Consider the following 27,042-nt stretch of genomic DNA (forward strand, 5'->3'; position numbering starts at 1 on the left):
TATGGGCACACTCAGAGGTCCAGGGTTATCTAGTCCTCCCCACCCTTCCGATTGTACGGATGGCACTGAATTCCAGGGAGCTTCCAGCTAACTTCTATCGATCAAGCAGGCGGCCTGTTTTATCGATTCAAAGATAAGAGAGCCTGGAACAACATGGCCAACAAGGACAAATGCCGCAGGAAAAGAATTGTAGAGAGGCGGCTGGATTGGCTGTTCGGCAGTCGCTGGTACTTTGGACAGAGCAGTTTTCATGGCGTGGTGGCAAAGGGAGCCAGGCTAGAGGGCCAGAAAAGAGTAAGGGGCGAGCAGGCTCCTCCCCGCCCCCATCTTCCCCGAGTTTGCGGAGGATGCCCTCGGGTTCGAGGGGGTAAGGGAGACAGAAGAAAGGGTGGGGTCTGCAGAAGGGGTCTGAGGAAGCCAGTGGGAGAAGGGATGGAGCCTACAGGGTCTTCACCGTCCCCAAGTTCCTTTTCTCTGTAGGGAGGATTTAGAAATGGGAAAGGATCAGGCCAAGGCATTTCTGTGCAGAGGGCGCAAAATGGGGAAGGGTTGCGGGTCTCCATCCCCATCTCCGCAGCCGAGGTCTCCGCTGTGGGGCTCGGGAGCTTTTTCCCAGCCCCCCCGGGGCCGCACCCCCAGGGGCAGGGTGGGCCAGCGCTTTCCTCGGGCAGCCGGGGGGGAGGGCAGAGGGGTGAAAGCAGTCCTCGGGCGGACCAGTCTGGGGAGCAGAGCCGGTCCCGTCTGCCCTCGGGCAGGGGGCGGGGCCGGGGGACTAGGTGCTGATTGAGGGGCCTGACGCAGGTGTGCCGGAGGAGCAGACTCCCCCTCCCCTTTGCACAGCCTGGGGCGTTAGCCTGGGGGCCCTCGAAAGAATGGGGAGGGGTGGGGAGCCAAAGCAGCCCTCTCCCCTTCCCCTCCCCCCGCGCTTCTGCCCAGCCCGCCCCTCCCTCCTTCTCTCCCCCTCCCCCAGCTGGCTGCCCGCAGTCCCCGCCCGCTTGCCAGGGTCTTCCTATTTCGGGAGCCTGTCTCCCGGGCTTTCTTTCCATCATGTGATTCGGAGGGCTATTTAAAGGGACAGCACGGGCGGGCGCCTCAGAGCCGGGAGCCTTGTGCATCCTCCCTCTTCTCCGCGCCCGCCCGCGGCTCAGCCCGCCCAGCCCGTGCAGCGCCGCGCGGCCCCGACCCGCGCCTCGCAGCGCCCCCCGCCCGGCCCCGCTCAGCCTCGCCGCCTCCGGCCCGCGCCTCGCAGCGCCCCCCGCCCGGCCCCGCTCAGCCTCGCCGCCTCCGGCCGTCACCATGGCAGATGCCTTCGCCGGCACCTGGAAGCTGGTGGACAGCAAGAACTTCGATGACTACATGAAGTCCATCGGTGAGCGGGGAGGGCGGCTCCCGGCTCCGTCCCCGCGGCCGCGTGGGCTCGCGCCGGAGGGAAGCGGCTGGGCCGGGGCTGGGGGCGCAGCGTGGGCCGCATGCCCGGGCGGCCGGCACTCCCTGCAGGACGGGAGGGATGCGGCCGGCGACGGGGCGGAGGAACCGGTCACCGGAGGGCTGGGAGAAGGCAGATAATGGTCCGCTGCGACGGAGCCGGCCGGCCTGGCGCGACCCCGGCTTTGCCCCATAGAACCCTGGGGGAGAGCGCTGTGTCGGGGGGTGGGAGCGTCGGAGGGGATCGGGATGTGCTCAGGGGCTGGGGGAACGCCCGGGGGGCAGAAGAGGTGGGCCGAGCCGCAGGGTGGGGATGCAGAGGGAACGTGGCCAATGGCTGGCGGGTGTGGGAGCGAGGCGCGCCCGGCTCCGGGTCTGCCCCACTGCGCCCCGTTCTGCCCCTCTCTGCCTGGCTCCGCAGGCTGCGGTAAGGAAAGGACTTGGCAGGTCCAGCCTTGCTCCAAACCAGACCTTCCCAGGTCACCCGAAGGCTCTCCTTGAGCGCCGCGTCCAGGCTGACCTTGTCGGGTGAGCCGCATGTGCCCGGGTTAATCATTGGCCCTGCGCGCCTGCCCAGCCACCTGTGTCTGCCGCGGGAGTGGGGAGGGGTCCCAGCTACCTCCCCCGGGGTCAAGGTCAAGGCTGGTGGCCCACCGGGAGAGGAGAGGTGGGGAAGGGGCCGCCGAGGGAGGAAAGGGTCATGCTGCGGGATCGGCTGTTCCTCACCCACTCCTGACCCAGGGTTACGCAAAGCAGCAAATTTCCCATTGTTCCAGCTACGCTGAAGGCTAATTCCCCTTGTTCTCCTCTGTAGAGAGGGTCAATCTGGCCCCGGGCTTTGGGGGTCAAAAAGCCGGAATGACTTTGTCAGTGCCGGAGTCCGGAGTTTTCTGGACAGATAGTCCTCAATTCTAGGGCCTTCTGGTCCCGTGCTTAACTCCCTGACCTTGGGAGCTCAGGATGGAGGTTAAAGGTAGCCTTACCGGAACTCCCTCTGATGTTTCAGGCCACACGGAGGAAGAATTCACCGACCCCCTTGTAGGGGCTTCTCCTCCCTGTTGGAGGGACCTGGCCCAATGACCCAGAGCTCCCTCATCCAGCTTATTCCCCTCCCCGAGGCGGGCCTCTCCTAGCGCACCTCCCGTCCTTTTTAGGGCCAGAGAACCTTCTTTGGTGCTGAGGAGAGAGGGGTTGGGAGGAAACAAGTGAGGGGCCAAGAACCTAGTCACCTCATGGGGGTGTGCCGTTCCCTTTTGGCCCCGATTGGCGCTCTGGGAAGCATAGTTATAGGAGGAAGAAGGGCGAGATTCCCGCCTTTGCCTGGCTTTCCCGGTTGGTGGGGAGGGGGCATTTTCGGGCCTCCTAACCCCTCCTTTGGTTAGCATTCTACCCACCCTCTCTATCTCCGTACAAATGGAAGCCCTCAGAGTCTCACCCTCCAAACCAATTACTTCAGTCTCCAGGTAGTGAGGACTTTGGTCTCTGCCTTCTGGTCACTGTCTTTTGCCCAAGCCCGATCTGTGGCTGTTCAGACACCATGACAAAGCTGTCCTGGGAAGACAGACCGGGCGCTACCTCCCGAAAGCAATGGCTGTCATTACCCAGCCTGCAATCAGAATCAGTTGTTCCAAGGAACTGGGAAGCCAGAGAGAGAATAGGGAAGAGGCTTAGTTCTCTGGGAATTTCCCAGAAGCTGGACTGCAGCTCTTGTGGGAGAGGAAGAAATTCCAGCAAGTGTTCCAAAGCATTTTACAACTCGAGCCTTCCTTTTCGCAGGGAGCAATAGAGTCTCAAATGTGCCTTGTTTTGTGTGGGGGAACATTCAAGCCTGGGATTTCATCAGCATCCTTTGTGGAAACTTCCCCTTCATCTCAGGACTTGAACCCCTATCTCCCTGATGCGGAGACCAGCCCTCTATTCACAAGACTATCAGAGACGGGAAATGGTTTTTGGGTGTGGGTTTCTGTTTTTGAGGGTTAAGGGAGGTACTCAAATCATGCAGCTAATGAGTGACTTGAGTCTGGACCCTCTTGCTCCAAGGCCTATGCTCTACCCCCTGCACCACCTTCAGGAGCGGGGAACGGAATTAAGGGTTGGAGAAAGGCAGTTTGGGGCCTTGTATCCTCCAGTTCAGGGCTGGATAAACCTTTTCTATCCATGATCCCTTTTCACCTAAGAAATTTTTATATGATCCCAAGATATAAAATAGTCATACAATTTACTGATAATATTTCAGGATCCTCTCCCCACCTCCACATTCAGTTATACGATCCTTATGGGGATTGTAAAGGCTCACTAGGTGTCCGGGGCTCTTGCCTCAGGTTCACAGTGCAGCTCCCCTGTGAAGTGGCTCTGAGGTCCACCTCTGAGTGCTCAGCAGGAAATCCTCCCTGCTCCCCACTTGGAATCTTGTCAGGGCCTGGGCCCGTATCCAGAGGCCCTCGCCCCTCCACCTGCTTTGTAGCTTATCGGTGTAGGATGGGGGAAAGACATTGAGCTACGAGTCAGGACACCAGGCTTCTGTTGCAAGGATCTGTCAAGGTGGTTTCATTTGCCTTCTCCCACTAGACTTTAACCCCCTCTTTTCTGGAGTCGGGAGGACCTGAGTTAAAAATCTGCCCTCAGATACTCACTAGCTGGGTTAGTAAAGTACTTTTCCTGACACATAGGGCATACTACACAAATGAGGGGTAATTATAATATAATAATGAGGCAGCTTGGCCAAGATGACTTCTCATATTCCTTTGGATTCTGGGTACGGTTTCCCATACCAGACTATTGTAGGGGAAATAAGTCACTATAAACTTCCTATCTGAAGTCCACTCTGTCTCAGAAACGTTGGCCAGTGATAGGACAGACTCCAGGGGTAGGGAGTCCTGTCCTCGCAGTAATACAACTCGCCTTTATCTAATGGTGCTTTAGGGTCTGCAACTGGTAGCACAAGAATTGTTGATCTTATTTAAATGGGGAAAGGGAGGCTTTGCTCAGTCACAGTGCTATTCAATGCCAGCCTTCTTTGGAGAAATGAGTAAGTCACAGGGAGGAGGGTGTGTGTGGGTGTGTGGGTATGAGTATGAGTGTGAGAAAGTCCATAGCTTTTTTTTTTTTTTTGCTGAGGTAATTGGGGTTAAGTGACTTGCCCAGGGTCACACAGCTAAGAAGTGTTAAGTGTCTGAGGCCAGATTTGAACTCAAGTCCTCCTGACTTCAGGGCTGGGGCTCTCTCCACTGCACCACCGAGCTGCCCCCGGTCCACAGCTTTTTAAGGACCTTTTGTGGAAAGTTTTGTGGACGGGGAATCTTTGCCACCAGGTAGTCCAGCTTGGGAAACGTTATGTTACTCTGAATCTAGACACTCATTCTTAGCTCTGCTATTAAACTGGGTGAGGGAGGGAGACCTCGCCACGTCACCGATCGCACGGGGACGGGGTTTATGATGCCTGCTCCAGCCGTCTCACAAAGCTGTCCGTTAGGGCCAGTTGAGGCAGTGTGGTCTATGGCTATTGCGAGACTTGGAATCAGAAAGGCCTGGGCTTAGACGTCACCGATGTTAACTGGCTGGGATGTGGGGCAGTCATTTCTCCTCTCCCTTATCTGTAAGATGAAAGTATTTCTAGCGTCCCCCTCATGACCTTGCCTGTGAAGCAGAGGGAGAGGAGGAAGCATGTTGTAGAAATGTCATTTTGGACAATCACTGTCCATTATTTTGAAAAATTAAAATCCCACGCCCCCTTTCTGATCCATTAGAAAGCAGAACGGTCCAGCTTCCCTCCCTAGTCCTACTTTCCTAAGGCCACTAGGGCTCCTGCCCATCAGCCGGGACCCGACTCCATCTAGCCCTTGGGTGCCCTGTAGCCCACAAGGCGGGGGACACTGGGAGGTGAGATGGCTCAGCATGTGGTCATTGGGGTGGCTTCTGCTCTCCTCTGAGACTCCTGGGGAGAAAAGGTTGGGGGAGGAGATCTACAGAGGTGGCAGGAGAGCGGCTGCTCGGGGAGCAGGATGTTTCTGGTTGGGGGCGTTCCAGATGCAGAACACGAGGGAAGCCATGTCCAGAGCCACTTCCCTCTTCCCCCTCTGCAAAGAGCAGGTGCTTTCCTGAACTGGAAGAACCCCTTTAGCTTCTTGTCCTGGCTCTGACACTAATTGGGGCGTATGCTCTGCATCTTTGGGGTTTCATCTTTGAAACGGGGATAACACCCACTCTTCTGATTGACTGGTATTAGAAGGATTTTTTAAAAGGGAAATTATAAAGATGAAAGGGATTAAAAAGGTTTTAGACTGAGGAAGCAGCAGCTTCGGAGGCTAAGTCACTAACTCTCTCCTTTGTGGCTGAGGGATGGCGAGTCTGCTGCCCAAAGTGATTCATGCAGTCTAGAGTCACAGGGCAGGGTTTGAGCCCAAGCCATAGGACTTGGTTCCTGTGATTCCAAAGGCATTTTTTGTTCCAATGATTATTCCTATTAGGGTGGGGTTGGTGTGTACACACATTTCTCTACTTTTTGGTTAAGATTCAGAAAACACTGGTCACTTCTACCCAAGGGGTTTCATACTCCTGCCCCCCCACCCCGTGATTAGTTGATTTTTAAGTTCAGAATTACTGATTCCAGTATCTGACAATTAGCTATATAACCCAAGGCTGGGGTGGGGGAGAAGGGAGGGCTGCAAGCCTATCAGTCCCTCATTCTTCAGATCCCTCATCTTCCCAGGGCCAAAAAATGGGTAAAAAGCCGCAGGTTCTTCCTGCCCGTGGCCTTGAGCGCCCTTCGCGGAGCCCGGCATCCTCTCCCTCCCTCGCTGATCCCTCTCTTCCCACCCCTGCAGGTGTGGGCTTTGCCACAAGGCAGGTGGCCAGCATGACCAAGCCTACCACCATCATTGAGGTCAATGGAGACAACGTTACTATCAAGACTCAAAGCACTTTCAAGAACACTGAGATCTCCTTCAAGCTCGGAGTGGAGTTCGATGAGACAACGGCCGATGATAGGAAGGTCAAGGTAAGCCAGGCAGCCAGGACGTGGCCGGCATTCCTATCCAACTTGGCTCTGAAATGCTCAATCTCTGGTTTCAAGCAGTCCTCCTCCCCACAAGGAACTATCTTTGTTTCTAGGAACTTAATTGCCAAAAAAAGAAAAAACAAAACAAAACAAACAAAATAAAAAAACCAGGTAAGAAGGAAAAGTTTTTGGACTCGAATCAGCAGGAAACCTGGCTTTAAGCTTTGGTCCAGTCCACTCACCAGCTAGGTGACCTCGAACAAATAACTCGCCCCTTCTAAGCTTGTTCCCTCATCTGTAAAATGGGCACGACATGTGCCGCAGACAGTAGCTGTGTGACCCTGAGCCAGTCATTTAACCCCCTGCCTGCTCCCCATGCCCATGAAAAACCGAGTCTACTCGCTTCACAGAGTTAATTATGTGAACAACGTCGAGCAAGGACTGTAATGTGTTACAGAAACGTAAGGGAAGCGATTTCCAGGGGACCGGGAAGAAGCTGTCATGGGGAGCAGGAAGCCAGGGTCCCATTCAGTTTGCTGCCACCCACCTGATACTTGCTGGTGGTGGACAGCTAGGCAATTTCAGGCAACTCATCAAACCTCTTTGAGTCAGGAGTTGGGGAGTTTGGCCCGCTGCCCAAAACTCGGGACCCTTATTTAGCCAGGCACCCAGCCCAGACTGCTGAAGTGCATGGCTCTTTGTGGTCTCCAGGCTCAGCTGCTCTCCCCTTCTCCCCCCTCCAAGTCTGGCCATTGACCCTGAGAAACTATTTCCAACATGTCAGCTGATGGGCAGGAACTGCAAGGTCCCAGATAGGGTGTCCTTCAGGCTCTCTGGGTGACCTTGCCCGCCAATCCCTGTCCCCCCGAGGTAAGCTCCCCTCCAGGTCTTTGCCAAGCCCTGCAGCTGGCCCTAGCAGGGCTCACTCAAGCACTTGGGGGGAAGCTTCATCTACTTCTGGGGCTTTTCCAGCTCCTTGTCTTTCATCACTTCCCCTTCGACCATCCAGGTCCAAACCCTCCCCCCCCCCCCCCCTTCTCAGTTGCCTTTGGATAAGGAAGGAGCAGAAACTGGTTGCCCCTGCCATACAGAAAGGAAAGCTGATACTCAGAAAGAGCCTTTTCCAAGGTCCCAGGATATGTGGCAGTAGCAGGGCCAAAACACCCTGGGAAGCACTTACAACTTCCATTTTACAGATTAGGAAACTGAGGTTCAGAGACTAAGTGATGTGCTCCAGGTTCGTTAGAGCCTGACTTTGCACGCTGATCTCCCAGCTCCTCCTCTAACATTTCTCCCTCCTTCACAGGGTTGTACACTTCACACACAGGAATGAGTTTGGAACAGGGATCCCCCAACCCTTGTGGGCAACATCCTTGGACAGTTTTAGCACACAGACCCAAAATTGTGGGTGGTGGTTCTGACTCTTTTTCCCTGAGGTAATTGAGGTTAAGTGACTAGCCCAGGGTCACACAGCAAGGAAGTGTTAAGTGTCTGAGACCACATTTGAATTCGGGTCCTCCTGACTTCAGGGCTGGTGCTCTATCCACTGCGTCACCCAGCTGCCTCTCTGCATCTGTTTTTGAGCCCGTCCAGCCCCTTGTCCAGTGCTATCAGCCCAAATAAAACAGCCCCAAGACACCAGGTCCTATGGAGAGCAATAGTCAACTTCCTACTTACTCAGGGCTGGGGGGAGGGGGAATAAGAAGGGGCAACCTTTAAAGAGGGCACTGAAGAGGGGATGTTAATGTATCATTGACTCTCCCCTGGCTGGCCACATTGCCAGGGTTAATGGATGATTCCAGTGACCCATGCCCATAAAGCGGACTAGACAAAATCCCAGGTCGGGGTGTGGCGAGAGTGGCCCTAACCAGCCTGGAAATGGACAGTAACGACGAGGTCACACAAGTGCTCCTGGGAGCAAACGATCCCTCCACCACTGAGGGCAGAAAGGAAACTGCGATGGGCAGTGATTGAGTGCCTGGCTCAGAGTCCCTTGATTGGGCTACATGGGAATGGTCACTTCCCTGGCAGCTCAGTTTCCTAACAGCATCTGGCTCCCCGGGGCTGTTGCAGGGACTGAATAAGACATTAGGGAGGGCTCCTTGTCCTCTCAGGCTGGCTGAGCCTCCCGCCGGCCCCATGCACCGTGGGGGGCAGGCTACAGCTCATATCTGCCAGCCCTGAATCTCATGTCTTGCTGCCTTCTCTCCCCAGTCCACTGTCACAATGGATGGAGGCAAGCTGGTCCATGTCCAGAAGTGGAACGGGCAGGAGACCACCCTCACCCGGGAACTCCAGGATGGAAAACTCATTCTGGTAAGGCAGGAGGGGAGGGGCCCATCTTCCCTGGCAGTAGAGGCAGCTCTCTTGTGCAGCCATCACTCCAGCTGCCTCTGAATCTGCAGTCTCGATGAGGTTTCAGCCTTCACCGAGACACAGCACACAGGAAGAGGAGACTCTGGTTCTCCAGTAGCTCTTTGGTCAGAGAAAGGGCCTGGACTTGGAGAAAAAGTCCATGGTCAGATGTTGAGGGGTGGGCAAGGCATTTAACCTTATTTTTTGGCCTGCTTCTCCACCTGTAAAACAACTTTGGACTCGGTAGTCTAGATGGTCTCAGACAGCCCTGCAACACTTAAGCCTGTGTTCCTCGGATCAGGGGTCTTACATTCAGTTCTGGGTACCTAACCCATTCTGAAGTCCCATGGTTGATATCACATAGAGGTCTGTTTACAGGGTACTCTGCGTACAGTAGCTCATAGAATCTGAACTGGAGGTAAAGTAAGTTTTTATCAATTTTACAAATGAGAACACTGAGGCCCACAGAAGTGATTTACCTATAGCAACACAGTGTCATCAGCAGGATTCAAATTCAGTGCCCCTAACTCTGCACTCAGTATTCTTTTCAGTGTCTGTGGGCTGTGCAGGGCAACCAGAAAGTTGAGGAGCTTGAAATCTTTTTTATGAGGAATGATTAGAGAAATTAGGAAAGTTTAGCCTGAAATAATACCTAGAGAAACATTTCAGTCTTGAAATATTGGGCTGCCATGCTTTTATTCTGTTTGGTGTCAGAGGGGAGCATCAAGCTAAAAGACAGATTTCTCTGCTCCTGATGAAGGGACTCAAGCCATGATGTCCCCAACGAGAGGTAGGCCCTTCTTGTGCAGCTTAGTCTTAGATTGCTGTCTGGAGCTCGGAGAAAACAGATGGTTTCTCAAGATCCCAAACAGGGTCACAGGAGAGATCTGAACCCACCTCTTCCTGGTTATATTATACCACTTCTCTCCATTCAGCTCCATCAATAGAGGAAGGAATTCCTCTGATCCTGATGGCTGGCGGGACTATGCCCCTGGCTCCAGCCCTGCAGGTTACTTTTCCACTGGGTCTCCTTGTGTCACATTGGTTGTTGCCACAGGGCACAAGTGGGCAGAGGAGCTCTTTCTTGATGTGAACTATCTTCTGGTACGCTAAGGTTTGCTTAGAAATAGTCCTTTCTTTGCTTAGTGTTCCTGGCTGCCTGCCTGCATTCCCACCATGGGAGGTGAGGAATGCTGTTTCTATCCTAAGGGGGTGGGGATCTTCCACATTTTAGAAGAGATATGCAGGACTGGAGACTTGCAGGGTATGAGAGGACTTGGCTTCACTCTCTTAAGGAAGGGGGTAAGGGACCAGGAAAAAGCACAGATTGAACAGCTGAGTAGAATGGAGCCAGTCTTGCCATTGCTAGGCTTTTCCCAATGGGACAGATGTTCCATTCCTTGGACTAGAGAGGAAGTCCAGTATTTTATCCCCTTCCCCCAGCATTCTTAACAATGTTCTTTCTTTTTAGACACTAACCCATGGCAATGTAGTCTGCGTTAGGACCTATGAGAAGGACACAGCTTGAAGCCAGCCCACCTGTTCACTGTCAACTCCTCTGCCGACGGCTACCACTGAACCCAACACCAGATTGCCTCATTTCTGCACCCGTCCCCCTCCCCACCCCAGTGTTTTGTACCAATTGACTCTGGTCAAGGAACCCTCCAGAAATGGAAAACATATGGTGCTGTCCTGGTCCTGATTGAAGCCCATTCTGTATTTTTTTTTTAAACTGCATCTGATGGCTGGTCCCAAGCCAATAAAGGAGATCCCACAGTCAGTCATTCAGATACAGCAGCTGCTTTACTGCCTTTGTTGTGGGGGTTGGGGGAATGGGGAGGGTTCCATGAGCAAGGCCTGTCATGACCAGAGAGGCTCTTGCGGCCCGAGTCAGACTTTGGCCAAGTTGGTCTGAAGACAAGATTCCAAGCCCGATGCAGCTGAAGCAAGACCACTAAGAGACAGGCCCAAGGAGAAAGCATTCTTCTGTTTTTTCCCTATCTATAGCCCTTTCCTTTCCTTCACTGCTTACCCTTTCTTTACCTCATCACAGAGTCTTAGATGAAAGGGGCTTCCACACTGGGAAGTTCCTCTGCACCCCCAACAAGGGACAATGTCTGGAGACAGACCTGCCCGAGCAGTCCACTGTATTCTGGGATGGTGCTCAGAAGCTTTTCTGTACATTGAACTGGAATCTGCTCATTATCAAATGTTCATCCACTGGTCCAGGCAGGAACTGTATCCCCTTGAGGCTTTTCAGACTGGCTTATGCCAGGATAGCAGGCTTAGCTCCAAGCCTTGTATCAGATCCTTCATCCTTAGTGCAGGATGCTCATGGCTGGACCTGGCTTTATTCGCCTTCTATTTCACTGGTGGGTGGAGAGACATGAACAATGACTGTGGCCTCTGCCTTGAGGGCTCAGACTTCATAGGGATGTGTTAACAGAAGGCTCTGATCTCAGCCACCTTCCCTGGGCAATGCTTACATGGTTGGGGGGGCAGGGGGTGCAGACTCTATTTAAGAGTTTTGATTTTGGCTTTTGTGTGCACTGGCAAGACTCACTACTGGCATCTTTCCTCTGCACACCTACCACACACCTCCAGAGAATGGAAGCTGTTTGATAATTAAAGGGGAAACTTGTTGGGGAATCCTATGAAAGTTGGTTGTGGGACAGGGACCTGCTAAAACTCCCTGAAGAAATCTTCATGGAAGGACCAACATCTGGCAGGGCAGACCCTGTAAATTACCTAGCTTTTTAGAAAACTCTTTACCTTCAAAAATTGTTTTTTAAGGTTTTGTTTTGTTTGGGAGATCTTGCCTAAACTGGGAATGCAGCAGCCACTGGTGGGCCCAATCCAACTATTGATAAACACAGGAGCTCATTTCCAACTTGGTTGGGCTCACTTCCTTAGGCAGCCTGGTGACCATGGGGCTCCCCACATTGGTACCTGACATTGTGAATACCCGACTGGCTGGGACCTTCTGCAGCTCAGAAATTTCAGAGATCACATGATCAATCAGCTTCAGCCTCCCTATAAGCAGATATTGTAAAGAAGTGGGAGGTGGGGGCATGATACCCAGTCCAGGAGATGTTAAATCGCCAAGCTAAAGATTCCAGTGCTGCCAATGGAGAGAGGAAATTAAGAAGTCATGACTCTCGGCCACTCACCCCACCATCAGTGAGTGCTGAACTATAGCCCTGTATGTTTAATCACCTAAGGGGATGAGACCACAAGTTCTGAATCCTTGCAGTTTCTTCCCAGAATCTGGCTAAGCTGGTACTGTGTGACCTGCTGCTGTTGAGGGAATATGAGCACAAAAGGGGACTTGTCTGCCTGGTATCAAGAAGAAGCCCTCTGGCTCTGGTTTGGAGGCAGAAGAGCTGACTGGCTCAGCTGGAGGTGGCTACCTGTGCTCTAACCATGGGTTAAAAAGCACATCTCTCCCTGCAGCAGTGTCCATGGCCAGGAGTCTACAGCTAGCCCTCAAATCTTGAGGCTAGGCCAGAGGAATTGGACAAAAGAAAAATGTTAGCTTCAGGGGTTAACAAGGCTTGCTGGGTCAGGAAGCTGTCCTGACATCCCCGTAGCAAGCAAGACTAGTTTGTAGAGGATACAGCCCTCAGTGGTAGGGTGGGGGAGGGCACATTAGCCAAAGTTTAGTCAGGGTACTGCTGAAGAAGGCTCCCTTGGAGGGCAAGGAGTCCACCCTTTACTCCTGGCTCTTCTTCCTGTGCTTTTTTTTCTTCCTCTTGCTGTCCTTTGTCATGTGTCTCGACTTCTTGCTGGCCGATGGACCCTCGCTGTCAGAGTCTGAGCTACTGGATGAGGACGCCCTCCTGCTCTTGTGTTTCTTTTTCTTTTTCTTTTCCTGGTTAGAGGGGATGGACAGAAGACAATCACATTCATGTCAGTGACTGGTCATACACCACCCATGTAAATAACAAGAGTTTACATTTATGTCGATTGTGGTTTATAGAATATGTGTGTTATCTCACCTGATCTGGACAATATTCCTGGGAGGTTGGGAGGGAAGGTTTTGGCCCCAATTTACAGAAGCGTAAACTGAGTGATGCTCAAAGAAGGTTAAATCACATAGCTTGAAAATGGCAGAGCCACAGCTTGGATCCAGGTCCGATTTAATACCCAGTGTCTTTTCTTCTATATCATACAGCTCTTAGGCTTCCCAGAATCAAAGCCAAGAGTAAGGAGAGGCACATGCCACATGGCGGGAGCGAGGATACAGTGACTTTATAAATGGACAATTTTGAAAATTCAGCTGTTTGTGATCTGAAGAGATCTATTATGGGATAAGTGAAGTTGGAAGGGTTGACCTGCCAAGTCAGAGCCTGTGGGGATAACAGTGATAATGTGATATTGTGATAATGTGAGCTTGGGAGGTGAGAAGAGAAAGAGGAGGAGGAGGAGGAAGAAGATGGTAGTTTCCAAATGCCCTGGCTGTGATCAGGAAATTCCTAGGCCCCAGGGTGACTGCATTCAAGATCATCAGCCTTTGTGTTCTTCCCCTTTCCTCCTCTTTCTCTCCGCGCCCCCCTTCCTCTCCCCCCCCCCACCCCCCCCGCCAGGCACTAGACTGGGACACTGGGACACAACACAGAATATCAGATGAGCTTAACACTTTGGTTGCTCTGGCTAAACTGCTTTCTTTTTTATACTTCATTAATGCAACTATGTATTTAACTAGGAGCTTTGAGTCACTTTATCCCCCAGATCCTAAGGATCCCAAATGAGAAGAAGGGCTTTAGGATTAAAACGGCTCCCTTGTGCCTAGAATGGTACTGACTAAATCTCTTCTCTCACTGGCTTCTCATTGAAAAAGCTAGTATGAAAGCAGGTATGAGGGTGCTAAATCATACTGACCAAAGGCTGGGAAGGGGGTTAAATGAAAATGTTTACTGCACAATGAATGAATTTCCATGTGGCTGGGGCAAAGGGACCAGAGATATGGCCCTTGGAATCCACCAGCACAAATCTGGGTGAGACAAAAGGGCCACAGGAGAAAGTGAAAACAGCCAACTTTGCCCCTAATACTTCCTGGGTAACTTCCTAGAACACTGAAAGGAGGACACTCTGGTGAATTGGGGCTCAAAGAGGTTCCAGGGTTCAGCCCTTTTGGTGGGTCACCCAGAATAAATAAGCAAGTCAAAGTGTAGGGTCTGGTGACATCCATTGGGACAGATGGGGAAAAAGGTTGGTCTCACACCCATGGAGTCAAGGCTGCTACTAGGGGAGAAGAGGTGAAAGACTCAGGAACTAGGAATAGTTTTGGTGGCCTTGAACAAATGTAGAAGATAATGGTAAAAGCAAGTTTTCTCTGGGTTCCCGTTCTGCAGCAGAGGCCTGGATCCAACAAAGACAAAGCAGCCCTCCACTAGGAGGAGGTGTTTTCACACGATTTGGCAGAGATGGAGAACAAAGAGCAGTAACTTCAAATATACTAACATAGTAGGAGGTTGATTAAAAACTATAAAAATTTTAAAAGGGAAATCAGAAGGAAAGTTTATTGACTATCTATCCTCCATAATACTATATCATGGAAGACAGTAGTAAGTGAAGAGTTAAAATGACTCCCTGGGTTGTGAAGGGAGGAGGAAGGAGGAAGCAGGAAGCAGAAAGCAGAGGAGAAAGGAGGAAAGGAGGAGATGAAGGCATTTTCCCAATCACTTCCACAAAGGCATTCCAGGAAAAACAAAGTCAGGGAAGAGGAAGTACTAGGGAGCCCGAGGTCTGAGCTTTTGGCTGATTCCCTTATTTATTCCTTTACAATTTCTGAGAAAGGTAACAGGATTGTGAAAAGGCCTACACTTGATATATTGGCAACCCTTTGATTCTGAATGGGAAACTTAAGGTAGTGGCTGAACATCTGAAATAATGACTTGGGGGTTTAGGAAAACAGAGGGTTATCTTTTAGCTAGGATCTGCCTGTAAGTCAACAGCTCACCATCAAGTGAACGCCAGGGACAGAACAAAAAAGAAAGGCCCATTAAATAACTATTTCCTGAGGCTCAAGAGGGAGACAAAGATGTTTATAATCCATTTAGAGAGATTAATATACAAGAGAGGAGGCAAGTGCCAACTAAATGGCATCTTAATATGCTTCCACCCCTTTCCTCTGTTCACACATACCTCCCTTTCTTCTCACTGGGGATAAGGCCCATCACTCCTATGTAGGTGCCTCTATCTCAGTTCTCCCTCATCTTCCCTAATCTTGAGCCCAAACCCCTGCAGACTGATGTCAGATCAGATCATGGGGCTACTTCGGCCAACTTAGGAAAGGTTGAGAGAACAGCCTTTCTGCTCATTAGCAGAGGATAGAGTCCTGGACCTGGAGGCACTTACTGTGTGACTCTGGGCAATTTATTTTGCCTCTGTTTGCCTCCTTTCCTCAACTGCAAAATGAGGATAGTAATAGCACCTGCCTTCCAGGGACCCTCTGAGAATCAAATGAGATAATATTTGTAAAACACTTTGCATAATTAGTTGTAAAACAACTGATTAGGTAACTTAAGCCAGCTGGTCCTAAAATAATAATCCTCTCTAAAGAATTACAAGAGACCATAAGGGGAGAGAGCATTCTGGAGACATTGCTATCTGAGACCACTAGAAGACAGAGCTTAGCCTTGGGGCCAAAGAAATAGAAAGCTGATTCTGATTCTTGGTGCTTCGGAATGGCAGCATGACCTAGAGCAGTCTCATACATCTTTGTGAATTGCTAGGGGTAAGTATTCTTTCCATGGATGTAGGGCACAAAGCTCTCTGTTTTAGAGTTGAGAAATTCATTACTCAGCAAGAATAGCTTCCTAGCACCCCATCTCTCCTGAGTTAACTAACATAGTTCTTAGAGACAGATACACAGTATGAGTCTAGGCCCATCCTCAAATCCTTCTTGGCTTGAGCTCTACTAACGCGTTTGGAAGGGCCCCTCCAGCCAGAAAGAAGCAATGGAGCAGGGCCTCCCCACCGGCTCTGTGTGCATTAAGGTTAGAGAAGGAGAAGCTGAGTGTTCTCTCTCCCTTTTTAAGGAATGCTGAAGGAAGTGGTAAGCCAGAGATCCATACACAGCTTCTCTCCAGGGCTTTTGCACCAGATTTAGATCTGAAAGAATGGCAGCACCTTCACTTTATAGATGAGAAAATCAAAACCTAGTGAGGGCAAGTCACAAACATGCCTGGAACTGAAGTGCAGAGACCCTCTGTTACAATCCTTCTTGTTACAGATATGGAAACTGAGGCTCAGAGATGAAGTGGCTTGCCCAAGGTCACAGAGGCATGTGGCCATGGTAGGTTTAGGACCCAGGCCCTCACTGTACCCTTTCTCATTGTCTCTCTCACTGCCTGCCAATGTTTATGGACTTGTACTTCACATGGTTTTTCTCTGGCTGGGTTTCAGGATGAACAGGAACAGAGGGCCATGATGGGGCTTCTCTCCCCACAGTTAGGCCTAAGTATTTCTGGCATCAAAAGTTTTGCTTGTAAGGTTAGGGTTAAACTGTGATGATGTCTCCGCTTTTAAAGCTCTCTTACATTCTGTCTCAGGATTCAAGCAGTACACTCGGCTTCTCCATCTCTAAACTTAGGAGGGGCCCTTCCAAACACATACATCACTTGCCCTCACTAGACCTCCTCAAGAGGTGCTCCCCTGCTAAACCCCAAGATACAAAGAAGTGGGGGTTCATCTGAGGACAGCAGCTGAGCTACAAACAGAAGCAGGAGGGTTCTAGATGAGGCTTCAGAGACACCCCAAGCAGCTGGCTTCTGGGCCTGATGAGAAGCCCTCCCCGAACAAGAGATTTGGGGGGAATGTAGGAGGAGTTCACAGCCTCCTATTCAGCAGCCAGCTTCTGAGGGCAGAGTCTGAAAGAAGGGCACTGCTTCGGCCATTCTTTTGACTTAAGACACAAGCCCCAACCGAATGGTCTGGTCAATGCCTGGTGTGTCAGGAGACATCCTGAACAACCTGAGTTTCAGAGCCCAGATTTTTGTGCCATCTTAACCCTCCACACCTCTTGATGCCCCATATCACTTCCCTATCTTCATGCTGATTTGTTGCTGAGTCCTGCGGCCTTTCCTCCTTCTAAAATTAGAGAGGATATTCGCCTCAGCAAAACCTACATTGAATGTGGAACTAAATATTGAACAGAGCCACCCCTGACCAGAGTTACTGGGGTAGGTTTCAGTGGCCTGTGTGAATGCTTCAAACAAGGGACTCTTTAAACATTCTGGTGGCTTCCTTTTGGCTCTTTTGGGAGCCCTCCCTGCAGGAGCTCTCAGCTGGCTCAGATACCAACCCGGGCCTCTCTCCTGGATGGACACCACCTGGCACCAATTTCTCTACATTCTACACTCTACTCTGAAGTAATTCAATTGACATTTATTAGTACTTAGAGCACTGTGTAAGGTAATGGGGGGAAGGTGGTACTAACGTTTCCTGGAGAAGGTAGCATTTGAGTTGGGTTTTAAAGGAAGGATATGAATTCAAGGAGGCCATTCCCCACATTACTCCAAAAACTCCTTCTGCAGCCCTCATTTTCTATTGAGCTCCAGGCCTCCTACCTTCTAGATTCTCTCTGGAAGTTCCATAGGCCTTTTCTATGTGTTTCCCCCAAAGCTTCCTGGAAGCAGGTGATGTCTCTACTTTTCCCTTTGTATCCCCAAAACTAAGCATGATTGGTTGATAGCGAGCACTTAATAATAAATGACTTTTCACTTTCATTCATTCGTTCATTTATCTCAAATTCAACATGTCTAAAACAGAACATGTCTTCCTCCCTAAAACCCAACCCCTTCCTAACCCTTATTTCTGTCAAGGACACGGTCGGTGACTTCAAGGTGGAGCTGGCCCCGAGCTCCAACAACAGCTCTAAGGCAGCCTTGGCTACAGGAAGCTGGCGGCAGCCTTGTATGTAGCTATCAAGAGGGCTGATGCAGCACAGTTAACCTGTCTATAACTGGATGCCCACAGGAAAGATGTGCTTCAACAATGAGATGCACATCGCTCATGCTTTGTAATGGGCAAAAAGAAGAGATGACAATCTTGCTCTATACTTGGGCCTGACCACTGGGCTTTACCATCTGGCTAGCCACCATGCCCTCCTCAATGTTCTGTCTCTTCCCTATTAGATGAGCAGGAATCATCTCATTTTTCTATATGTGTCTCCCCAGGGCTCACCATTTGCAGGTGCTCTGCAAATACTTCAATACTGCAAGTGCTTCATAAATGCTTCGTTTATTCTTTTTTCAAAAGCCCCATACTGAGCTTCCAAAGATGACTAAAGTTGGGCTGATTAGATGACTTCCCCTTTTTCACAGAGATGTCTAGCTTCTGTCATAGAACACCAGGAATACAGGAATTGTTCACTCTGTTATTGTATCCATAGCACCTAACATAGGGCCTGGAATACAGAAAGCACTTAATAAGTATTCTACTTACTTACCTACCTACCTACCTACCTACCTACCCACCTACCTCCTACCTAACTGCCTGATAAGACAACATTCCAGTTTTCAGAGATTGCCTCTAGTCAGTGAAAATGGGAGCGTGCTGTCTTTTATCACTCTTCGCTGTCCACTTTCCTTTTTCTGCTGGTGGTAAGATCTCTGTAAACCCAGAGATCTAGACTCATCCCTGCCTCCCTTTCACTTTTGGCTTTGTTCTCCCAATCTCCACTCCCATTGCCACTGCCTGAGCCCAGGCCTTTACCCCATGACTGGTCTTACTTTCCCTTCCAGGCTCTCCCACACAACTCTCTGATCATGAAATTCTCTTGCAAAACCTTGTGATGTTTCTTCAAAGACAAGTCAATTTAACGCCCATCTGTTCTGAGTCCTTGGTGCTAGTCTGTCCTTGTGCTGACAGTAGAAACGATTGAATTTCAGATGGCATGGTGCTTTGGCCACAACTGCTAAGTGTCTAAGGCTGGATCTGAACCTCTAGCTTTCTGTCCAGGCACACATTCTGTCTACTGTGCTCTCCACCAAACAGCAGTTCTTTTTCCTGAAATCCCCAAACATCTGCTTTTCTTAAGCCCAAAATACTGCCTCTTCATCCCTTGCAGGGAGAATAAAGGCAATTCATTTAGCACTCCCTTTCTTTCTCAATTCCACACCAAATTACCTCTCCATTAACCTCAAACTCTTTTCTCCTTTTTTCCAATCTCTGGGGAGGGAATGGACCTCTTCCTGGCAATTCTAACCCTTCTGCTTGTGCCCCTGTCCCTATCCTCTCCCATCTCCTCCCAGTAAAATGCTCTTTCAATCACCCTCTCTTTCCCTGGCTCAAAAAGTTAGAGACACTCTCTTTGCCCTTAAGATAAAATACAAATTCCTCCCCTTTTTTTCCCCTTTTGGGGAGAGAAGTTTTAAAAAATCCTTTGCCCACTTTTCCAGGCTACATTCCATACAGGACTCCCCTTAACCCTAAACTGGTTGACTTCTTGTACTCAGATATAACATTCCCTCTCGTGCTTCTGTGTCTTCTGGAATCTCCTACTCCCTACCAAGCTCAAACCAAGGGCCATTTTCTTTAGGAAGCTTTTGCTGATTTCCCCAGTTGTTAAAGCACCTTCTCTCCACCCATTACCCCTCCAATCACTATATATTTATTTTGTAAATTGCCAGTATTTACTTATCTGTGAATATCTTGTAAATCTCCCCTACCCAAAGTGAAATAAACTCTATGAGGGCAAGGACTATCTCACTTTTATATTTGAATTCTCTCCACCTAGCACAGAATAGATTTTTATTAAATTTTGGTAGATCAACTGATTGTTCTTTCCACTATGCCACATTTTAATCACTGATTGGTGGCTGCCCCATCCTGGCCACCACTGCTACTTGCAGGTTCTCTCTCTGCTGCCTTCACTCAACAACTTCATTTCCTTTGAAGCTCACCTATCTAGAGCCTCGTCATGGTCATCTGCCAATCCACAATTCATTCTTTCTGAAGGTATTCTGTCTCATAGCCTTCTCTATCAAAGTTCCTGCTTGCTTCTTTGAGCACTTCAACACATATGTTGATGTCCTCTCATACAATTTCCAATTCATGGATCTTTTCAACTTCCAAGACCTAAACTTTCATACTAACTCAAACATAAAGAGATGGTCATGGTTCTACCTACAGGATCCAGAGTCCTGAAATTCATCAAACTCATCAATGGCAGAACTAAAGCCAGAACCTGAATTTTCATTGTTTAATGATAAACTTAAATCCTCAGTAGATGGGTTATTATTTTAAAAATATCCTTCAGGTAGAACAACATTGACCTTACTATTCTATAAGTGAGAAGTTCCTCAGTGCTGAAAAAGAGAAGGGCCTCCTATTGGGCTCTGGTGCTTCCTGCCTGGTCTGCCTAGAAGTAACTTATGGAAAGAGGAAGGCAGCACCCACCTTCTTTCTTTTCCGGGAAGTATTTTCCATTTGTACAGATTTCTCCCCTCCCTCAGTTTCTGCCGTTTCTTCTTCCTCCTCTTCAGGTACTAGGCTGTATTTGGTGCCTCCTGGTTGCATGAAACAGTCCTTGGCAAAATGACCTGTGAGAAAAATGTGGGAAAGGTAGGAGATGAAGCTGGCCCTCCCCTTCCCACTTTAGTTGGCAGGTGAGTCTTTCCTGAGAGCCCTAGAGAACATATCCAGAAAAGAAAGTCAGAAGCAATGGTCATGGCTCCTATATTTCTTATAATTCTTGAAGCCTGAGAAAACTGGATAGGGAGGCTGGGCTTTTTTGACTTTGGAAAAGGCAAGAGCCATTTGGATAGTGGCATCTCTATCCCTCCATTAGCACTGAGGATGATTGATTTTTAAAGCAGTCTTTAGCAACTTCTAGCAATGGAAAGCTACAAGTGAGTATGAGGTGTCTCCGCAGAGAAATATAGGGGCAAGAAGTTAGGTCTTGATTGTGTTTTAGCCATCAGACCTGGAAAAGAAGATCCCAATCCTATCTCTGGAGAACAAAACACTAATCACTAAAGAGCCTGGTTACCTCCTCTATTATGGCATAATTCTGCTTCTCATTATTCTACTTTGTCTCCTTCCATGCCTGCTTTCCTTTTTGTTCCGAGTCTATAGATACTGGCACTTTGATATATAACTGTCACTGCTAGGACAGCCATATACACGAAATGAAAGGGCTTCTTCATGCCTTCTATCACTCCCCTGGGGAATTACATTAGCCAACCCCCAAAGCCACAAAGAAACCACTCAGAGCAAGTCAGCCTCATCAGATGAAATAGGAACAGTCATGGTGTAATACAGGGATTTAATAGATTCCTAAGGGGACCATGGACAGATTTCAGAGGATTTATGAAGTTGGATGGAAAAAAGATTACGTCTTTTTATGTGCCAACCTCTAACTGAAATGTAACTTTTCCTTTAATTTTAGAATTCCCCACTTTCTCCAAACCTAAACAACAGAAAATGAAACATTCTTCTGAGGCCCATAAACTTTTTCAGCCTCTCAAAGAGACTTATGACTCTATTAAGAGGGTTAAAAGTCCCTTTTATAAGAAAGGAGAACTAGACTCAGGCTGGAGGATCCAGTTGAAATCCCAGCTTGGCCATTGGCTCACTGTGAATTTGCTGAAATCAGTGATTCTCTAGGACTAGGAATTTCCTCTTCTGCATAATAGGGAAACAATACTTGGTCAACTATCTCTCTCCTAGGACTGTTACAGATTCAAATTAGAGTGAGTATGAACATACATAAGTTTTCCCCAGACCTATAAGGTCATTATACTAGGGAAAGCCAATGAAGGGTTCCCTCTCCATGTGGAGGAGGACTTTGTGTCTATACCATAAAGCCTTAGAGTCCACCTGGAACACTGAAAGTTAAGTGATGGCCAGGGTCACACAGCCAATTTATAGTATGGGTAAGTTTGAACCTACAGATTTTCTTGATTCCAAGCCTAACTCTTCATATCAGTTATTATTATTACTTAGAATAAAAATGCAACATGAAATTTCCTCTGATCTAAGTCATGTTCACACTCCCTCTGAAGAGGTCAAAGAATCTTCTTTCTCATTGGTCAATTTTCCCTTTTAGAACTGACATGGTATAAGCAGGAACTTCTGAACCTGAAAATTCAATCTGGGACATAAATTTGTCAGTAATCACCAGAAAAGCCAAAGGGAGGAGAAAAACAACAACAATTATTTGAGAGGGATGAGCGCTTGAAGTAGAAGTAGAAGGGTTGACAAATTCAATTAACTTTGAAGGTCAGAAACTGACAGAGATAAATGCTGGAGGGGCCAGGAAAACAGAAACACTAATGCACTGTTGGTGGAGAGGGTGAACTGATCCAACCATCTTGGAGAGAAATTTGGAATTATTCCCAAAGGGCTGTAAAACCATCCATACCCTTTGATTCAGTAATACCATCATTTGTTGAATCCCCAAAGGATTAAAGGAAAAGAAAAATAACCAATTTGTACAAAAATATTTATAGCAGCTCTTTTTTGATAGTCAAAAATTCGAAAATGAGGGGAAGCCCATCAAGTGGGGAATGGATGAACAAGTTATGGTACATGGTGGTGATGGAATACCATTGTGCTATAAAAAATAATGAGCAGGATGCTTTCAGAAAAAAAAAAAAAACAGGAAAAAACTTATATGAACTGATGCAAAATGAAGTGACCAGAATCAGAACATATGATGATCAACTGTAAAAGACAATTTCAACCATGACAATTCGAAAGGACTGATGATGAAAATTATCTCTACTTCCAAAGAGAGAACTGATGAAATCTGAATGCAGGTTGAAGTATAATTTTCTCACTTTATTTTTCTTGCCATATTTTAATGACATGGCTAATATGGAAATATTTCATATGGCTTCATCTGTACTGAATCTTGCCATTTTGAATGGGGGAAGAGCTGGAGGGAGGGAGAATTGGAATTCACAATTAAAAAATGAATGTTAAAAAAAAAAGCCAAAAAAGGGAAGACAGTGTAAGAACATAGCTCTTAAAATATGTATGTAACTTGTGCAATGATGAAGAGAACCATCTATACCCAGAAAGACAACCATGGGAGGGTGGAACACGGCATAGCATTTTCACTCTCTCTGTTATTATTTGCTTGTATTTTGTTTCTTTTTTCCCAGTTTTTCTTTTTTTCCTTCTTGATCTGATTTTTCTTATGCAATCGGATACCTGTGTGAACATGTATACACATATTGGATCTGGCATGTATTTCGGCATATTTGGCATGTATTGGACTGCCTGCCAGCCAGGGGAGGGGATGGCGGGAAGGAGAGGAAAATTTGTGGCAGGGGGCTATACAGAAGTCAATGTTGGAAAAATTACCCATGCATATGCTTTGTGAATAAAAAGCTTTAATATAAATAAATAAATAAATATGTGTGTAAAACTAGAAGGAACTTGAGACAATGAATTAGATGGAAAAATGGCATTCTCAATGTGAGAAACTGTGTTCAAGAGCCTGGAATTTCAGCAGTTTAAGAAAAAAGTGAAGAATAAAAAGTATTTTCCTGGAGAAAGACTTCCAAACATGAGAAAGAAAGAGGAAGAAAGGGAGAGAGGGAGAGAAAAGAATCCCAGAGAAACAGAGGGACACAGAGAAGGATGGAGAGAAAGGAGAGAAGGATGGAGAAGTTCAGATGGAAAATAAGCCCTCCCTACCTTTGCAGCCACATTTCTTGCAAGTTGTGTTCAGGACAGCCTCGAGTATAATCTTCTGCCCTGTATAATCCTTGAAGGACCTCTTCCGCCTTTCTTCTTGGCTGAAATGAAGCAAGATCAACATTAGCTGTGGTTCTCTCAATAGAATGAGTTGAAAGAGCTTTTGTAGATTCTAGTCTCTCTTGATTATTGGTTTGATGGTAGAAGACAGAGACAATATGACCCATTTTGCTCAGGCTTAAGGAGACCAGCATATCTCAAGCAAAATACATCAAAATAACAGATGGTCGGAAACAGGCTAGAGAGAGGTCTTGTGGGAGATGTGGGCAATGAGTTTCATACCAGGAAAGCCTCTACAATTACTTCCCAAGACAGAATGGTATGGGCACAAGTGTCCTCATCCTTATTTTTTAAAGTGTGACTACTAAACCACTGAAAGCTCTCAGCACCTCAGCCTAGTGCATCTTATCATAGGAGAGATGTTCCCCAATGAAATATAGTTTAAAAATCATTATTTATGATAACAAAACTACTTGTTTTCATGGGTCTCATTTGAATGGAGAACAAAGTTTTTTGTTGGTTTTTGTTTTGTTTTGTTTTTGGTAAGGAAACTTGAAGCTCTAAACAACAACAAAAGAGGATTTTGGCAATTTAACTCTTATTTAATCATGCACTCAATCCCTCTGCTCAGCATTCTGCTACAGATCTCGTCAGATTCCTGTCCTTTGCCCTAGGACATATAGGAATGAGTTTGGTATGGACCCACAGGAAATAATTCTCTCAAAATAAAAGGTAAAGCCTAGCTCACTCTGAATGCAAACATAATTCTCAGATCTTTATTTGGGTAATTTATTTATATTTCCTTGGACCTCGGTTTCAACTAATCAGCCAATCAACAAATATTTATGGACACTTACTATGTGCAAGGCATTGGAGATAGATACACAAAAAATAAAACAAATTTTTTCACTTGCTTAGCCAAATTTAGCTAGAATCATTTGCAAATCGTAGGTCAAAAAGTATTCAGTATAACCAAATTCAAGACTCTGGATTTTGATAAATTACAGGTCAAATAACTTCTCCCATATAATACTCAAATTCAATTAAGCAAATATTAATTTCCTCATCCCTAGACAAATTGGACATCTTGCTATTTTCCAAACAGACCAGCTGATTTCCTGCTTTTATCCCTTAGATGTTTCCATTGGAAATGTTGTTTTATGTACTTAGATCCCCAAACAGTTCAAAACCCAACTAACAATCCCTCCTTCTGATTGCCTAGTTAGATGTTTGTCCTTAGCACTTTTTCTTTACCACCACACATCTCTCTCAAGAATTCAAGATCATAAACTTCAAGAGTAGGAACTTCATGCTTGCTTGCCCAGAGGAAGATCTTAGATAAGATAAGTGCTGAAATGCTGCTGTTTACAACAGGCTACATGAGAAAGAAGCCCCCTGCTTGAACTCTGGGAGTCCTTCCCATTTTCTGTCATTGTGTTAGAAAATAAAGGTGGTCTTTTATCTTCTTTGCCTTGGCCTTGTAAGGTGTCTCTGGTAAACCTTACTGCTTCATGAGGCTGCCTCAACTATAGCTCTAGGAAGGGAAAGTGATTGATGAGAATGCAGTTAACCATTAGCCTATGTGTAAATCATGCCCCCAGAGTTTTGAGTTATAATGGGTTTCTAGTCTAACTGGCATGTAATCTGTCAATATCCAGTATTACCAAAAAATGGAGAAGTAGGAAAATCATCAGGAGGCATGTGAAAATCCCTAAACACAAAGCAATTTAGCCAAAGTATTATCACAGTAACTAAAATAACCAAATGGCTCTCCTGAGGCAAGGAGTTGGTGAGACTACTCAGCAAAGGAGCAATCCCGCCCATGACAAGGGCAAATGACACAGGTAATAAGAGACTGGGGATTGGAATTCATGTCCTCTGGAAATCAGTGGGATCAGCATACTGCTCCAAAAGTGGCCAAAAAACTCTGATGCTTCAGAGCATCTTCCAACAAATTGTAAGGAAGACCCAGGAAAGGCTCCATTGCAAAGTACAAACTGTAACAGGAGTCTGGGTTTAACTTTCACTCTGTTAAGAATCAGGGAGAGGGCAAGTATTCTGTGTCTCCCCTTCCTTGATTCTTAATGTAGGCTGCCCAATGTTCTCCTTATTTTTTTGCTTTTTGGGGTTTTTTTTTTTTGGTAAAGAAATCTGAAGCTTGGGGTCCATGTACAGATTTCAGTGTAGTTATAACTTTGAATGGGATGGATGGGAAAAATATTACATTTTTATTTCAATATAATTCTGTACATTATATTTCATGTATTAAAAAAAAAATTATTCTGAGAAGGGTCTATAGACTATAGTCTGCCCAAGCAGTTCAGGATACAAAAATGGCAAAGAATCCTGGTCCAGGAGGATGTCTAGGAATAACATTAAAAACTTAACTACCTAAGTAACCATAAGGCAAGGTCCAAAAGACAGAAAGTAATAGCATATATGAGTGCTCCCCAAACTGGTTGAAAAAATTTGTTTTACTCCTAAAGTCAGGAGTGCCACTACACATGGGCACCTCAATTCCCTTCCTGATGGTATTATCTCCAAGTCATAGTCACAGACACAGAACACAGACAGTGTTCATAGGATAGAGACACAGAGCAGGATCACAAAGTCAAATAGCGGTCAACAAGCTAATTCAAAAGACAGAAAAGAGCTCAAAAAGGTTGAGTGGGAGGCTAATTTTTTCTGACCTAATAAATCATTCAACTTACTCAGTAATGATGTTGTTGGGGTCAAGGTCTTTTCCAGTCCCTTGGTTGACAACTTTCATGGAAAGGGACAGCTTAACCTTGTCATCTTTCATCTGTAGGAAGCAAAAGCAGAGTCATCAAAAAGAGCTCATTCACATCAAGAGATTTACTAGTGAAGATGATAGTCTGCAAATTACTTGGCAAAGTACATTCACCTAAATCATCAGCATCAAAAGCATCTGTTGAGTGTCTATCGTGGGGATGGGGCACTGCTGTCAGTGTGGAGGTTGGGGGAGTTATACCATGTTTTCCCGATAATAAGACCTATCCCGAAAATAAGTCCTCCCGTTACTGTGTAAGATTCCTCTAAAATAAGCCCTCCCCCCAAAATAAGCCCTTTTGAGATTGCTACTGTAGTGAAGGTGATCCCCTGTGCTACACGCTACATTACGGTACCCTCTGTAGGCACCGTCCCTCCCTTCCCCCGCCGGGTGAAACACACGCCACGCTCTGAGCTGCATCCAATCAGAGCTGCAACAGTGAGCGCATCATCCTGTTCTTCCCCAGTGATTTGCTTGCTGGCGCCATTGAAAGCAGTGCTGCGGAGGAGAGCTGAGGCAGGACAACATAAAAACCCGGTATGTAAGCGGGAGTGAGGGGGCATGATGGAGGATAAAAGAAGAACTCAAGGGGCATCATGGAGGATAGAAGGAGCACTCAGGGGGCATGATAAGGTTAAAACATTATTGAGGGGCATAATGGAGTGAAAAGAAGGACTGATGGTCATAATTTTAAATGTCTGCACGGGTCACCTGTGTTTTGGCAATTCATTTGGATGGAAAGAAAACCACACCTCTAATC

The 27,042-nt window shown here is 47.4% G+C and overlaps 2 protein-coding genes across 3 annotated transcripts in view; one reads left to right on the plus strand and one right to left on the minus strand.

The window, feature by feature from the left end:
* The first annotated feature begins 1,224 nt into the window (after window positions 1-1,224).
* FABP3 (fatty acid binding protein 3) lies at window positions 1,225-10,564 on the plus strand. Its single transcript, XM_051987977.1, has 4 exons — window positions 1,225-1,369; window positions 6,249-6,421; window positions 8,636-8,737; window positions 10,248-10,564. The coding sequence occupies exons 1-4, from the start codon at window positions 1,297-1,299 to the stop codon at window positions 10,302-10,304; spliced, it is 405 nt and encodes a 134-aa protein (XP_051843937.1). The 5' UTR covers window positions 1,225-1,296; the 3' UTR covers window positions 10,305-10,564.
* ZCCHC17 (zinc finger CCHC-type containing 17) overlaps window positions 10,561-27,042 on the minus strand; it is a 58,720-nt gene continuing 42,238 nt past the window's right edge. For both annotated transcript variants that reach the window (XM_051987975.1, XM_051987976.1), the window contains 4 exons: window positions 26,203-26,294; window positions 23,432-23,532; window positions 20,183-20,325; window positions 10,561-12,647 (listed from right to left, as the gene is read on the minus strand). In XM_051987975.1, coding sequence (XP_051843935.1) covers window positions 12,489-12,647; window positions 20,183-20,325; window positions 23,432-23,532; window positions 26,203-26,294 — 495 coding nt within the window. In that variant the 3' untranslated portion in view covers window positions 10,561-12,488. The remainder of the gene's footprint in view (window positions 12,648-20,182; window positions 20,326-23,431; window positions 23,533-26,202; window positions 26,295-27,042) is intronic.

This window comes from Antechinus flavipes, chromosome 3 (assembly GCF_016432865.1).
Source record: "Antechinus flavipes isolate AdamAnt ecotype Samford, QLD, Australia chromosome 3, AdamAnt_v2, whole genome shotgun sequence".
Taxonomy (NCBI): domain Eukaryota; kingdom Metazoa; phylum Chordata; class Mammalia; order Dasyuromorphia; family Dasyuridae; genus Antechinus; species Antechinus flavipes.